At 47.9% G+C, this 14774-nt stretch overlaps 2 protein-coding genes across 4 annotated transcripts; both read left to right on the forward strand.

The window, feature by feature from the left end:
- Window positions 1-2521: 2521 nt before the first annotated feature.
- Window positions 2522-4885, forward strand: Karl (lipocalin/cytosolic fatty acid-binding protein Karl). Its single transcript, XM_018110216.3, has 4 exons — window positions 2522-2828; window positions 3826-3963; window positions 4331-4454; window positions 4521-4885. Exons 1-4 carry the CDS (start codon window positions 2670-2672, stop codon window positions 4838-4840), a joined length of 741 nt encoding a protein of 246 aa, XP_017965705.1. The 5' UTR covers window positions 2522-2669; the 3' UTR covers window positions 4841-4885.
- A 198-nt stretch (window positions 4886-5083) lies between these two features.
- On the forward strand, window positions 5084-14708 carry wapl (cohesin release factor wings apart-like). Of its 3 annotated transcripts, none has more exons than XM_030389159.2 (8): window positions 5084-5732; window positions 6189-7373; window positions 8727-11534; window positions 11601-12449; window positions 12537-12709; window positions 12768-12856; window positions 13357-13547; window positions 13620-14708. In XM_030389159.2, the coding sequence occupies exons 2-8, from the start codon at window positions 6321-6323 to the stop codon at window positions 13941-13943; spliced, it is 5487 nt and encodes a 1828-aa protein (XP_030245019.1). In that variant the 5' UTR covers window positions 5084-5732; window positions 6189-6320; the 3' UTR covers window positions 13944-14708. The 3 variants fall into 3 exon arrangements, with proteins under 3 accessions (XP_030245019.1, XP_030245020.1, XP_089120157.1); XM_030389160.2 differs by having other exon boundaries at window positions 5084-5269; XM_089264031.1 differs by lacking the exons at window positions 5084-5732; window positions 6189-7373 and adding an exon at window positions 8458-8651.
- Window positions 14709-14774: the final 66 nt, after the last annotated feature.

A 14774-nucleotide genomic window follows, 5' to 3' on the forward strand; every position in this document is an offset into this window, starting at 1 on the left:
TCGCCTTTTTCGCGCTGGCCGCTCGTTTCTTTTCTTTTTTCTTTCTTTTTGGCGCACATAAAAAGCGGCTTTTCGTTTAAGTGCGTTGCGCCTGGATGAGTTGTCTGTCCGTCTGCGTCTGCGTCTGCGTCTACGTCTGCGTCTGCGTTTGCGTCTGCATCTGCAGTAAGTAAGATGACCGCTAAAGCCGGAACTGGCCATGGCCATGGCCGAGCGATGCAGTCGCAGTCGCTGTCGCTATCGCAGCGGCAGCGCGTCGAAAGTTGCGCCGCATTTGGGCTGGCCAATTGACTGACTAACTGGCTAACTGACTGACTGACTGGCTAACCAACTGACCAAGCCAGACGGAGACGCAGCCGCAGCCGCAGCGCAAGCGCAGGCGGAAGAAGGAAAGTGAAGACGTCGGCGCGCTGCCGGCCCACCTGCTGCCGGCAGAACACGAACGTGAACGCAATTGCTAGCGATGTCAACTGTAAATGTGGATGCTAAGTGCTGAGATGTGCAAGTGAATGTGGATGCTATTGTTGCTGTTGCTGTTGCTCTCGCTGTGGATGTCGAATGGCAGCGATGGCTGCGTGAAAATGCCGCCCAACGAGTTTCGCAATAAAGAGAAAGTGTCCAAAGGCTGTTCTCGCGATCGTAAAGAATAAATTTGTGTTTCCTGTTTGCTGCATACCTTTTGCAACGGTCTCACCAAAAAAAAAAAAAAAACTACTACTGCAAGGCAACAGCAAAATGAAAAGAGCTGCAGAAAAAAGAGAAGCAGATTTCATCTTTATCAGGGAGAAAGAAAGTTATGCATTTATACACGCATATTAAGCCTGTTGCTAGGGTCTTCACGGAACCGTCAAAGGGAACGGCACAAAAAGCGCAATTTGGTAAAAATAAAACACATATAAAACTAAACTGGAAATGTGCTCGCCAAAATTCCAAATGCGGCCAAAAATACTTGTCGCTCCGCACCGTCTGTGGAATTCAAAGTGGAAGCGTGCACAGTGGTGCCAGCACAATAGGAAATAGCACAGATCACAGCTATGCATATACAAACAATACATACATACGTACATACATATGTATTTATGAAACTGATAAGAGGCTGATGATGGAAGGCATTTGTTGGATTCCAATATCAATATTCATATTAAAACAAGTAAGAAGACTCTAGTCGAGACTGCTCGACTAGGAGATACCCTGAACCCTCCAAGCTGATATTCTTATCATTCTGCACTTCTTTTATGCACGCACACATACATTTACATGCATCCACCCTCACGCGCCCGCGCTCTGCTAACTGCGCAATAAGCAGCGACTGCGCTTGGGCTGCGCTGCAATGTGGGCAATAGTATGAGAATTTACTTGGTGAATAACTTCTCTTGTAAACATACGATCTTAATGAAACTTTCAGGGCGTAATTATATGGTCAAAATGTGTGTACATTCCAAAGCGCAAGTCTCTAGTACTTGAAATACGTTTTTTACGAATTGGGGGCGAAGGGGGCGTGGTATCCAAAATCTGTTGATTACAAAATGTTTGTATTCATCATCTATATATACACAGTAAATCTGAAGTCTCTACATCTAATAGTACTCCGATTAGGCTCAAAAAACAAAATCAATTTTTCGATTATTCTCGATAAAAAAGTTATCGGATGAGTTATCGAAAAAATAAAGCAAACTCGTACTGCGTATGGTATACACGAGTATGCACACAAAATTTCAGCTCTCTAGCTTTTATATCTTCTGAGATCTCGGCGTTCATACGGACGGACGGACGGACGGACGGACAGACGGACAGGGCTATATCGACTCAGCTCATCGTGCTGATCAAGAATATATATACTTTGTGGGGTCTGCGATGATTCCTTCTGCCTGTTACATACTTTTACACAAAAACATTATACCCTGATTTCCCATTTTCAATGGGTTCAGGGTATAAATATGACGCATTGCAACACTAAACACGCACACACATACAAAATTTGCTGTCAATGTGTGCGCCACTGTTGCTCACTGATTCGCAAAGTACCGCTAGTTCACTCAATCAGTGCAGCGCAAAGAGAGTGAGCTAGAAAAAAGCGAAATGATATGCAAATTGAGTGAATCTGAAATCCATTTAGCTAACAGCGAATGTGTGAATGTATGTATTTGATCGTTTGTGATATATATTTGATTTATTTTTGCATATTGATTAGAATTTTAATATTTGCTTAATCCCACTACAGAAATCTAGCTATAAAATAGCTGAGCTATCAGCTCAAGGCATGCAACTCTTTGCTTGCATGTATGTATGTATGTATGTGTGTGTGTGTGTGTGTGTGTGTGTTTTATTTTCAGCTACGATAATGAATAAGCTGCGGCGACAAAAAGAACGCGCAATATTTTAATAAAACTCTACATAAACACTATGTGTAATATTTGTATATACAGATGTATGTATTTCTACATATGTGTATATGTGTGTATTTATGTACTTAGTACATGGCGTCTTATCCGTTAAGAGTAAATCCGCTGCGCGGCATCCGTTCGCCAGTCAGGCAGTCACAGCGCAGAGGGCAGCGCACGCCTCTAAGTAAACGGATAAAATCCAAACAACAACAACAACAACAAAAACAACAGCCATAATAGCGAGCCACACAAGTTATCCTTATCCGCGTAATATTATCTATCGGCATGCTGCTCTGGCATTGGGTGGCTCAAGTGCTGCCATTGCTGCTGCTACAGCTGCTCCTTGATCTAACGGAACTGCCCAGCGCAGCGGCCTGGCTGAAGTTTAACAGCTACACGGCGCTCAGCAAGAAGCGCACGGATCTGCGCAAAAAATGTCCAAAAGTGAGTCTGCCCCACCCACAGCCCACACAATACACACGACAGTGGAGCAAAAGCAATTGCAAATAGAAAAAAAAAAATAAACATGATAAATTCGTGAAGCGCTCAGTTTTTGTCTCAATGCTTCTCAGCAAACATTTGCATGTTAGTCTATGCAGTGAGTGTGTGTGTGTGTGTGTGTGTGTGTGTGTATCTGGATTTCTGTATGTGTTTCTTCTCTCATCAATATGCGAGTCAGCCAGGCTCCAATTCAGAATGTGTCTGGGGGCAAAGAAATGGGCGCACACTGATGCCAAAATCAATCACACTTTCTAAGTGCCTGAGTTGACGGACCGCGTGTCGCAGTCGACGTTGCCGTTGCCGTTGCCGCTGCCAGCGCTGTCGCTGCTAGCAGCAACGTCAGCAATGGCATCGCCATTGGCCGCGTCGCAGCTTTGACAGGCGATTTCTGTTCTATACCCTGGAAATTGTAAGGTTGTGAGATGATCAGGCTGTGTGTTCGATTAAGTGTGGATATGTATGTATATATCTTTATTCTAGATGGGGTTGATAGACATATACATATAAAGCAAACTTATGGCGATGACAGCGAGTCTGCTGTTGCTGGAGAAGCTAAGGACGTCTAAAGGGATATACATAGAAATGTATACATACTCTCACCAACATACAGGGTATCTGCTAGCAAATCAGTATTTTTTTTGTGCTGCACTTGTAAAACTCACAGCCAAAAGCTAAAGAAACAAATTGAACAAATGCACAAAGTGACATGCAACTAGACCTATGTTTGTGTGTGTGTATGTGTGTGTGTGTGTGCGTGTGTGTGTGGCTTAATTTCAGCTGGCACGCACATTTGCCTCAATGAATCTTTGCTGTTGTTATTCTGATTTATGTTTATGTGTTAGCTTTCTACAAGTGCATTCTACACACTCACACACACTCACGCACACGCACACACCTACACTGTTACTCTTTTGATTCTCCCATCCCCTCCCACCGACAGGTGCGCGCCATACGCAACTTTGATCTGGAGCTAATGATGGGCAATTGGCATGTGGTTCAATATTACGCATCCACCGAGGAGCTGCCCGAATATGCGTGTATGCGCAGTAATTTCGCCTTCTCCAGCGAGGATCAGCATGTGAGTACGAGTCGAATGAGATAGCAATGATTGATTGATTGAATGGGTTGCATAAGCAGCTGTGCACAAACAGGCTAGACTGAGAGGAAACCGCATTGATTGAGCGACTGATGACTGACGACAAATTGATTGACTAGTTGACTGACTGATAGACTGACTGACGCCATTGTGGATAGTATTCAGTATTATTAAGAACAGCTATTGATTGACTGGCCGATTGACGGATAGTCAACAGCTCAGAGTGCAAGAAATATGATTGACTGCACTCTAATTTCCTGACTGATTGATGCCCAAGAACTATATCTAGTGTATAGAGATATACAGGAGCTACTATATAGTATTGTGATACATCCAATTACATTTGCAGATAACCATGAATTTTAGCTACATCTATGCGGAGGATCCGCTGCGCGAGAAACTGCAGGGCAACATCACATGGCTAATACCGGACTTTGGCACGCCCGGCCACTGGATGCACACCGAGGATATATGTAAGATCGAATTCAAGGCAAATATATTTGAATATAATATGCTAAATAGATGTTTACTCGGCTTAGATGAGGGCATCTATAATACCTATGTACTGGACACGGACTATCAGAATTGGGGCCTGATTATGCACTGTGCCGAGAAGAAGAAGCATCCGCGCTATTTATCCGCATTGTTGTTGTCGAGACAGCCAACGCTGGGCGACAATGTGATAACATTTTTGCGAGAGAAATTGCCAAGATACGATATTGACTTATCTTTCATGTTTGCTATCAATCAAACGTCGTGCGAGCATCTGATGGAGTCTAGCAAAGATGATCCATTGGCTTATATAGTAAATGGTCAGCAGAGGGTTGCCGATAACATTAAGCTCATTAATAAACCATGAAATTAAATTTCTAATTATTATTCAAATAAATGCAAGCAATTTAAATCTGGCGCTTACTTGAAGTTGGCTACGCTCAAACGTAAAGTTGGCTGCGCGTGTGGAGGTTGAGCGCGTATTTGTGTTCACTAAAAGTTGGCAGCGCAGCCTGCGCAACGTAACGCAAAATGTGCAACGTGAGCGCTTATCGAGTAGCGCGAAACGCAAAAAAGAGTCACGTAATACAATGAAAGACAACACTGTGCCGTTCGTGGTGAATGCCAAGCTGAACAACGCAAACAAAATTTGGTCACTCTAAAACGTAGTTGCGAAGAAAAATTAAATATTTTTGTGTGTTTTGCGAGATTTTCAATTGATTTAACAATTCGGCAAACATACAATTACCAACGCAATCGAGCGCGTATTCGCAATGTGCAATAGTTTCAGCGATTTGTATGTATATAATCTGTAACTGTTGTTGTACCTGATTCGTTGCGATTTTCGTATGCGCTGCGTTAAAAGTGGTGGAAAATGTGTGCAACAAAAAACATGCAATCGCCACTAACTATGCAAAATAGGCAGCCTGCGGCAACAGTGCGTTAGTTAATATAATAACAATTCTGTTGATCTAGTACAAGTGCGTTCAAAAACGCGAAAACTAGCTAAACGACAAAAAAAATTCGCGCGTGCAACACAAAATTGCGCCAATAAGCGAACGACGACGTTTCTGTCTGTTTCTGTTTTATTGCATTCCTGCTCGCACACATACATACATACGATACAGAGCAACAGAGATTTTCGTGCATACATATGCATGCATACACACGCACGCACATGCATTCACGCAATAAACGCAGCACAACAGCAACAACAACAAACAACAAACATTGGCTGCAACACAAATGTTTTGTTTCAGGTGAGCATGAAGCAGAGCATCAATACAATTTGTACAGTTTGAGGAAAATCCAAATACAAACCAAATAACAAGTGCAACAAATAAATTGAATGTGCATTGATTTGTTTTGCCATTTGTGAGTGTGTGCGTATTTCTCTTTCCTTTTTTTTTTTTTTTTTTTTTTTTTGATTTTCTTTTTGGCAATAATAAAAATGGTAAATCGCTGGCGCTCGCACTGTGTGCTCGCAATGGCACACACTAGTGTGTGCTCGCTCACACGCATACCATGCTTACGGCAGTTAATTTGTTGTGTTTTGTTGTTGTTGCCTCTTGACATTTGCTGCTGCTGCTGCGGAAAGCTCCGCTTGAAAGTGCTTCCTTTGCAATACTTCAGTAAATTAAATGAAGAGTTAACTGCAGTTTGACAAGTGATATTGAGTGATTACATGTCTAATGATTCCATTCTTCCACTTGCAGTGTAATTGTTGCAATTGCCATCAAACGGCCACGCGCGCCAACCATCGCATAGAAGAAGTGTAAACAACAAATAGAATCACAGGCGAAACTCGAATTGAAGTACGCTCGCTGAACGACTGACATCTGGTCAAGATGTCGCGCTGGGGCAAGAACATTGTGGTGCCGCTGGACTCGCTCTGCAAGGAGAAGGAGAACACAAACCGGCCAACAGTTGCCCGCTCCGTGGGCACCGTTGGCAAATGGGGCAAGATGGGCTTCACCTCGACCCGCACCTACACACTCTCCGCTCTACATCCGATGGCAGCAGCGGCTGCGGCTGCTGCTGCCGCCGCTAGTCCTGCTCAGAGCCCGGCCTCCACACATGATCACGATCCCAATGATATGTCAGTGTCGGTGCCGGAGCCACCAAAGCCCAAGAAGTTCTTCAAGTCGCGCAACACGGCGCCGCCGGAGGTGATAGCACAGATTATACAACAGCTGCCGCACTGTGTGGCCGGCACGTCGCCGATGCGAGATCAGGCGTCGACGGCGATACACATGACGCCCACACGGGAGCCCATCAAGCTGAAGCTGGCGAAAGGCAACTCCGCTGAGCGGAAGCGAAAGTCGCCCAAAAAGAAGGCAGCGGCAGCGGCTACTACGGCGACGGCCGCTCTAACGCCCGGTGCGTTTAGCGCCGCCGAACTGGGCGACAGCCTGGCCCTGGACGCCGAGCACATGGATACGGCTACCGGTGCATCGCCCGCAGCCGAGCCCAAGGGCAAGAAAAAGAAACTGAAGGAGGAGAAGAAACTGAAGCCAGAGGCGCCGCCGTCACGGATTTTGGGACGCGCCCGCAAAGCAGTCAACTACTGCGAAGTGGACGAGGACGAACGCTATCCCACGCCCATCAAGGATCTGATCATTCCCAAAACGCGAGCGTCCGAAACGACAACAGCATCACATGAGATTGCCACACCTGCATTGGCATCTGCGTCCACAGCACTCCCAGCCGGGGCAGCTGCAGTGGCCGATGTCAATCCATCGCTTCCTCCGCCCACGACGGCGCCCAGTGTTGCAGCTATTGGCTCCGCAGTAGGAGCAGCAGCCGCAGCATCCTCTGCTTCCACAGTGCCATCTGCATCCGCCTCGTCCAGTGCTTCCCGAACGCCCGAGCATCCGCCAATTGTTCTGCGCATTTCCAAAGTGAGTTGCTGTGGCTTTACGATTCGATTTGTATTGGGAAAGCTTAGAAAGGAAAACTTGACCTCGGTCTTATATAGATTCTTAGATTATAGGTGGATATAAGGATAGTCGTTTGGATATATATGTATCGAAAGATATTCATATATTCACATACAATGATAAACAGATAATCGATACATAGATCAATAGGCAGATATGTAAATATTTAGACAGATTGATGGATATTACGGCTAGGGTGAATGCTGGTTGAAACACAGATAAGGGGAATAGATGATACTGACAAAAGGATGGTCTATATAGATAATGTAATCTCGTCCAATAACTAATTCAATTCTTTAAATTAACGAATAAGGTATTAAATTTTAAATCGCTCTCCCAATAGATACTAGTCAAAAATCAAAAGAATATTATTATTCATTATTATTAGTAAATCACAGAGCAGTCTACTAACATTAGTTCAGCATAATAATTGGGTTATTTTCTATATTATTATTTTGACAATTTCAACTCACGAAATTGATTGAAAATCTACCATATATATATATATTACAATCAAGAATTGCTGTTATCTCTGCCAAGAGAGTTTGATAAGAAATATTCCATAAGAACCCATTATCTAAGCAGAGTGCAGAGTCTAGTATATTTTGTTTATGGATCAATTGGATAATCCAAATGACGATTCGCTGATTCTCCAATTACCCAAAGTTAGCTGATTTGCATTTGTGCAGAGTTGACACATTTTTTGTCATCTGATCAACCACTGTGCGTTGAGGTGAGCGCGCACGAGTGACGCGCTCAGTGAGAGGAGATTCCTCTCTGCCTCTCGCTTACTCACGCGCTCACTCATTCGCTGCTTAGTCGTTCGCACTCATCGCGCTCACGCACACACACATGCACCTATACTGACGCACTCAACCCCATAGTGTTGTTGGTCGGCTTGAAGCGCTCTGTGTGTGGGAAAGAGAAAGCGACAACAATAACAACAACAAGCAGCACAGTGTTAAATTACGCGCGCTTTTACATTAAACGGAGTTTTTTTTTTTTCATTTCTTTTCTTGAGTTTCTGTTTCTTTTCTTCTTTTTTTTTTTTTCTTTCGCTCAGTTTGTTTCTTAGCGTATTCATTTGGCTGCGGCCGCCGCTTGGGCACAGTAGCCGTTTGTATGTGTTGTGCGACAGTTGTCGCTGCCGTTAGCCAACTGTTAATTACGGCTGAAAAACAGAAAAAAAAAAAACAAAATCTATCAACTATCCTACATAGGCTGAGACACAGACAGAGAGTGGGAGGGAGAGAGAGAGAGAGAAACGTTTGCTTGGCTATAAACAATGGATTCATTTGGCCTTCTCCATTGCAGGGCACCTCACGTCTAGTCAGCACGGACAGCGAGGAGCCGCCAAATTGTTCGCCTGCCCAGCAGCACATGTCATACGAGACGCCCAACGATGCGCTGCATGATCATCCAATCGATGCTATAGTTCCTGCACCAAAAATCACTGTAAAACCTCTGCGACAGCCGCCGGCAAAGTCAGGGAAGGACGACAACGACGGCATAGCGGGCGGTAACAGGGAGTCCTTAGCGCAGTCAGCGGTAGACAACGACGACGACGAGCAGGAGGACGAGCAAGAGGAGGAGGAGGAGGAGGACGAGGAAGAAGAAGAGGAGCCACCTGAAATCAACTATTGCACAGTGAAAATCTCACCAGACAAACCGCCCAAGGAACGCCTGAAACTGATCATCAAAACTGACGTCATCCGGAACGCAATTGCCAAAGCAGCCGCCGCCGCAGCTGCCAAAGCCGCCGGCGAGGAGTCGCGCAGCGAAAAGAAATCCAAAAGCAAAAAGCACAAACACCTCAAGCACGCCCAGCTAGTCGAACAGGTGCAGCCCACTCAGCCGGTGACAGCGTCCACGGCCAGCGAACTGGCTCAGAGCTCCGAGTTCAAGACGCCCTCACCGCATCTGGCGCTGGCGAACGAGCAGCAGCAACACCAGCAACAACAACAACAGCAGTTACAGCAGCAACTGCATCGGGGATCGGTCATATCGCCGACGACACGCTCGGATCACGACTTCGACTCGCAGTCCTCGGTGCTGGGCAGCATCTCATCCAAGGGCAACAGCACGCCGCAGCTGCTGGCGCAGGCCGTGCAGGAGGACAGCTGTGTGATACGCAGTCGCGGCTCGAGTGTCATCACTAGCGACCTGGAGACCAGTCAGCACTCGTCACTGGTGGCGCCACCGTCGGACATTGAGTCGCGTCTGGAGTCCATGATGATGACCATGGATGGCGCCAATGCCGGCGGAACTGGAGCAGCGACAGCAGCAGCTCCAGCCGCCACAGCCGCAGTCACGGCTGCAGGAGGCGCAGATCAAATGGATGGTCGTCTGTCGCTCGTGGAGCAGCCGCTGCAGCAGGACATATTGGCGGTTCTGCGCGGTGATGAGGTGCCGCGGCTCAATGGGGCCGATGATAGCGCCTCGGCTCAAGCCGAGTCCAAGCAGCCAAAGCGCGCGACGCGAGGACGTGCGCGTGGCAAGGCCAACAATAATGCGGCAGAGGCGACGACGCCGACGGAGACGCGCACGAGAGCGCGCGCCAAGCCCACAGAGACATCGCCCACATCCACGACAGCCACCGCCACAACGACGTCGCCCTCGAAGCGTGCGACACGGGCGCGTGGCAGCCGGCGGCTGGAGGCAGCGGCAACAGCTGAGGACGCGGAGTTGGCTGAGTCGCCCGAGAAGGCCTTGGCGGAGGCAGTCGAGGCGTCGGCCAATGAAGCAGTGCCGCGACGTGGTCGTGCCGCGGCGCGCGCCATCAACAACAATTTGGCCAGCAGCAACAACAACAACAGCAGCAGCAACAACAACAACATCAACAAGATTGCCGCGAATCTGTCGGCGAAGGCTGAGGCCAGTCGCGCCACCGACAATGGTGGCTCCAATGCTGGCGGTGTTGCGGGCACGCGCAGCTACGGACGCAAGCGCAAGAATCAGCAGGTGACGCAGCTGCTGCAGCATGCCGAAACGTCGGAGGCGGAGCAGCTGAGCCAGGAGCTGAGCGAGGCGCAGCCAACGCCGGCCAAGGTGCCGCACACAGAGCTGGATGCGGACGCGGAACCGGATCCCGGCATGGACGAGCTGTCGAACACCTCGAATGGGTCCTCCATGCAGCACGATGGCTCCTCCTCGTCGCCGCCGCCGCGTGACTTCAAATTCAAGGACAAGTTCAAGCGCACCCTCACGCTGGACAACCAGGTGCCGGGTGGAGCTGGTGCTGCTGCCGCCGCCGCTGCTGCTGCCACTGCCGCCGCCGCCGCCGCCGCCGCCGGTGGGGCAGAACCAACCGCGAGCAGCGTCAGCGTCACCAATGTCAGCAGCAGCGAGGAGACGCAACGCGGCGCCGTCAAGCTGGTCATCTCGAAGAAGAAGGGCAGCATATTCAAGAGCCGGGCACTGGTGCCCTCGGACCAGGCTGAGCAGGCGACGGTGGCCAAGCGGGCGCTGTACAAGCACAGCTGGGATGCGGCGCTGGAGGCCAACGGCGCCGGCACGGGCAGCGATGCGAGCAATGCGTCCGCCTCGACAGCAGCGGGCGGCGTCGGTGCCAAGGCTGACGGCTCCGCTGCCGGCAAGGCGGCAGCCATCGATGCCATCTACGGCGACTTTGGCGACAGCAACTCCAACAACAATACCTGCAGCAGCTCCACCCTGCGCGGCGAGAGCCCCGCCCTGGGCAAGCTGAGTCGACTGGCCAAGCCACAGCACAATGCTCAATCCTTGGCAGCGACATCTGGCGACGCCTTCGACATGGATATGGAGCCGAGTGCGGATGAGGGCAGCGGCGGCGGTGCTGGCAGCGGCAATGGCAGCAGCGGAGCTGCCGGCGGCGGAGCTGGCGATCGCACGGGTCTCCGGGTGGACCGTAAGACAAAGGAGTACTACACGGTGGTGCGGAATGTGAAGACTGCGCACCAGATACAGGAGATTGGCGAGTACCAGGAGATGTACGACGATGTGGAGTACATACTGGACGCACTGCAGCCGCACAATCCGCCGCCCACCCGCTGTCTGTCCGCCCTGCAGCTGGCCACCAAATGCATGACGCCCGCCTTCCGCATGCATGTGCGCGCCCACGGCGTGGTCACCAAGTTCTTCAAGGTGAGTGTGGGAAGAGTCCTCAATGAAAGCCAATAGCTAATCATTCTCTCTCTCTCTCTCTTGCAGGCGCTCTCCGATGCCAACCAGGATCTGAGCCTGGGTCTGTGCACCTCGGCCATTATGTACATACTCTCGCAGGAGGGCCTCAACATGGATCTGGATCGGGACTCACTTGAGTTGATGATCAATTTGCTGGAGGCTGAAGGTGTGGGCGTGGCCGCGCACACAGATCGACCCATCTACGAGCGCAACAAGCAGAAGGTGCGCGAGCTGTGCGAGGAGATCAAGGCGCAGGGCAAGGGCACCCACCTAAACGTGGAGTCCATCACGGTGGGCACTTTGGCCATGGAGACGCTGCTCTCGCTGACATCGAAACGTGCGGGCGAATGGTTCAAGGAGGATCTGCGCAAACTGGGCGGCTTGGAGCACATCATCAAGACAATCTCGAACTTCTGCGATCCGGTGATTGAGACAGCGGCAAAAGACATGGCGCTGGTCAACTGGGAGCCAGCGCTGCTCGACAATATGCAAACGGTGGCGCGCTGTCTGCGCGTGCTCGAGAACGTGACGCAGCACAACGAGGCGAACCAACGGTATATGCTCACCTATGCCAACGGTCGGGCCGTGGACACGCTGTGTTTCCTCTATCGCCTCTGCGACCGACAGCTGCTGCTGCATCCGTCGACAGCGGAGCAGAGCAGCAGCAAAGAGCATCCGGGCGTGGCGATGCGTGAGCTGCTGATACCCGTCATGAAGGTGCTCATCAATCTGACGCACACGTTCAACGAGGCGCAGCCCTCGCTGGGCGCCGAGCTGCTGGGCAAACGGAGCGATGTCATCGAGACGAGCTTCCATCTGCTGCTGCTCGCATCCAACTACATTCCGGATCGCTGCGTCTTCGAGCTGAGCATATTGGTGAGTCGCACTGGCCAGTCATACGCTGAATCCCATGCCTCGTCATAGCATACTCATATTCGAATTTGTCATTTGTGTCTCCTCCAGGTGCTCACCCTGCTGATTAACTTGTGCATGCACACGGCGCCGAATCGCGCCACGCTGATGCAGGCGACTGCGCCTGCCGAATACGTGGCGGACAATCCAACGCCTGGTGATCAGGCCGTCAGCGCGGTGCAGGCGCTGCTCGAGTACTTCTACAAGTGCGAGGAGCTAGCCAGGTGCGTTAGAAGATTCGTAATTTGATTTCTTCATCAACTAATTACCGTTCGCTTGCAGATTGGTGGAGAAGAACACGGATGCCTTCCTGGAGAGCAACGAGAAGAGCAAAAAGAAGCAGGAGGAGGTCGAGGAGACGGTCAACAATCGTAAGTCCCATACCGATCGACAGACGGGAATCAATATCAGCCAGCAAGCTGTCCATTTGTTTATATTGATTCGCTTCTGCGTAAACACCATCCACATGCGTTGAAATTTGAGTGTCTCGCTTACATTCCACTCAGCCAGCTGGGCAGGGCTGGTAATTGAAGCCAGGCCAAGATATATAGATTTACAAAGAAATGGACTTTGAATATTTACAAAAGAATACGATATTTGAGGTGGGCGGTAAATACAACAATTCTATGGAAATTGAGACAGTTCTGAGCAAGCGGAAAGGTTTAGCTAAGAAAGAGAAAGAGAGAGAGAGGGAGAGAGAGAGAGAAGTATAGAGTAAGAGTAGGAAAACATATAAACAATATAGTTTATGCAAGTGCAGATTGAGAGCTAACTAGGTGTCGATATAGATCCTATATATATATATACATATATATTATAGGTATATGCATATACAAAATGAGTCTAATTTGATTTTTGCAAAAATTTACAGTTGTGCAACGCGCCGGCCATCACATGGAGCACACGCTAAAGGGCAGCTATGCGGCGATATTAATCGGCAACCTGATCACGGACAATGAGCAGAATGAAACAATTGTGCGACAGCAACTGCGAGGCAATAGCTTTAAGGAGATCATCGGTGTCCTGGAGAAATATCACACCTTTATGAATCTGACATCCAGTGTACGTAAAGCCTATTCCCATATCCAGAAATACCCATAATCTATATAAATGACTTTTGGTTAATTCCTGCAGTTGGAGGCTGCCTTTGTGGCGCACATGAAGTCCACCAAGAAGATCATTGACAACTTCAAGAAGCGTGATTATATCTATGAGCATGCTGATGAGGATCATACGATGCCGATGCCACTCAATCTGGAGACGACGACGCATCATCATCATCATCAACAGCAGGCGCAAGAGGCGGCCGGCAGCACGGCCGTGAGCAACAATAACACAAATAGCAGCAGCAACAGCAGCAGCAGCACAAACACCACAACCAGCAGCAGCAGCACTGGCGGCAGTAGCAGCAGCAGCGGCATGCCGCGTGTCTTCAAGACGTACAGCAGTCACAGATAATCAATGCTGGATGAGCATGAAGCCAAATCTATGGATAGCTAAATGCCATCCACCTAAAACCCTGCCACCAAATTAATAACTATTTATGTTGTTTTGTAATAGATGACGGTTAATTATTTATTTACGAATATGTATGTGAATGAATATATATATATATATAGATATATATATATATGTGTTTATATATGTATAGAATTATGCTGTGCTCTGCTCGGCTCTGTCCTGGGTTTTAGCTTAGCTTTGCAATATTTTATTGTATTTAAAAAGAAAAAAACCGCAACAACAACAAAAAAACAAAAAGTGATAGCAAATTTCATGAGCATGGTCAGCGTTTTAACTACACACACAACACACATACACACGCAACACACAGACAAACACTCAAAGATCCAAATTAACTACTGATAATGTGTACGTTATATAGTCATAAGCAATACTAGCAATTATTATTACGCAAATAATTATAATTATTATTATTATATATTTACACGTAATCCAATGTACATATTGTTTTTTCCAACGATTTTATTCTGAGCAAAACTAGTTATTATTTAATCCATTTTTTACTATTACACTTATAATATTCTTTTTTTTTTTTTTTTTTTTTTTTTGTAACTAGTACACACACACACTTGTACATGTATAGAGTGAAGAAGAGAAAAACAAGAAATATATAAATATTTTATGCGTTTAGTGTTTAAGTAACACAACAAACTTTATCCATAAATAGAAAAGAAAACGAAAAAAGAAAACAATGTATGTATGTGTATGTTTAAAATTATAAAAGATAAACTAAAAAGAAATCTAAAAATGTCATATTTATGATTAAAA

Source organism: Drosophila navojoa, chromosome X (assembly GCF_054131105.1).
Source record: "Drosophila navojoa isolate 15081-1374.11 chromosome X, UAZ_NAV_1.0, whole genome shotgun sequence".
Taxonomy (NCBI): domain Eukaryota; kingdom Metazoa; phylum Arthropoda; class Insecta; order Diptera; family Drosophilidae; genus Drosophila; species Drosophila navojoa.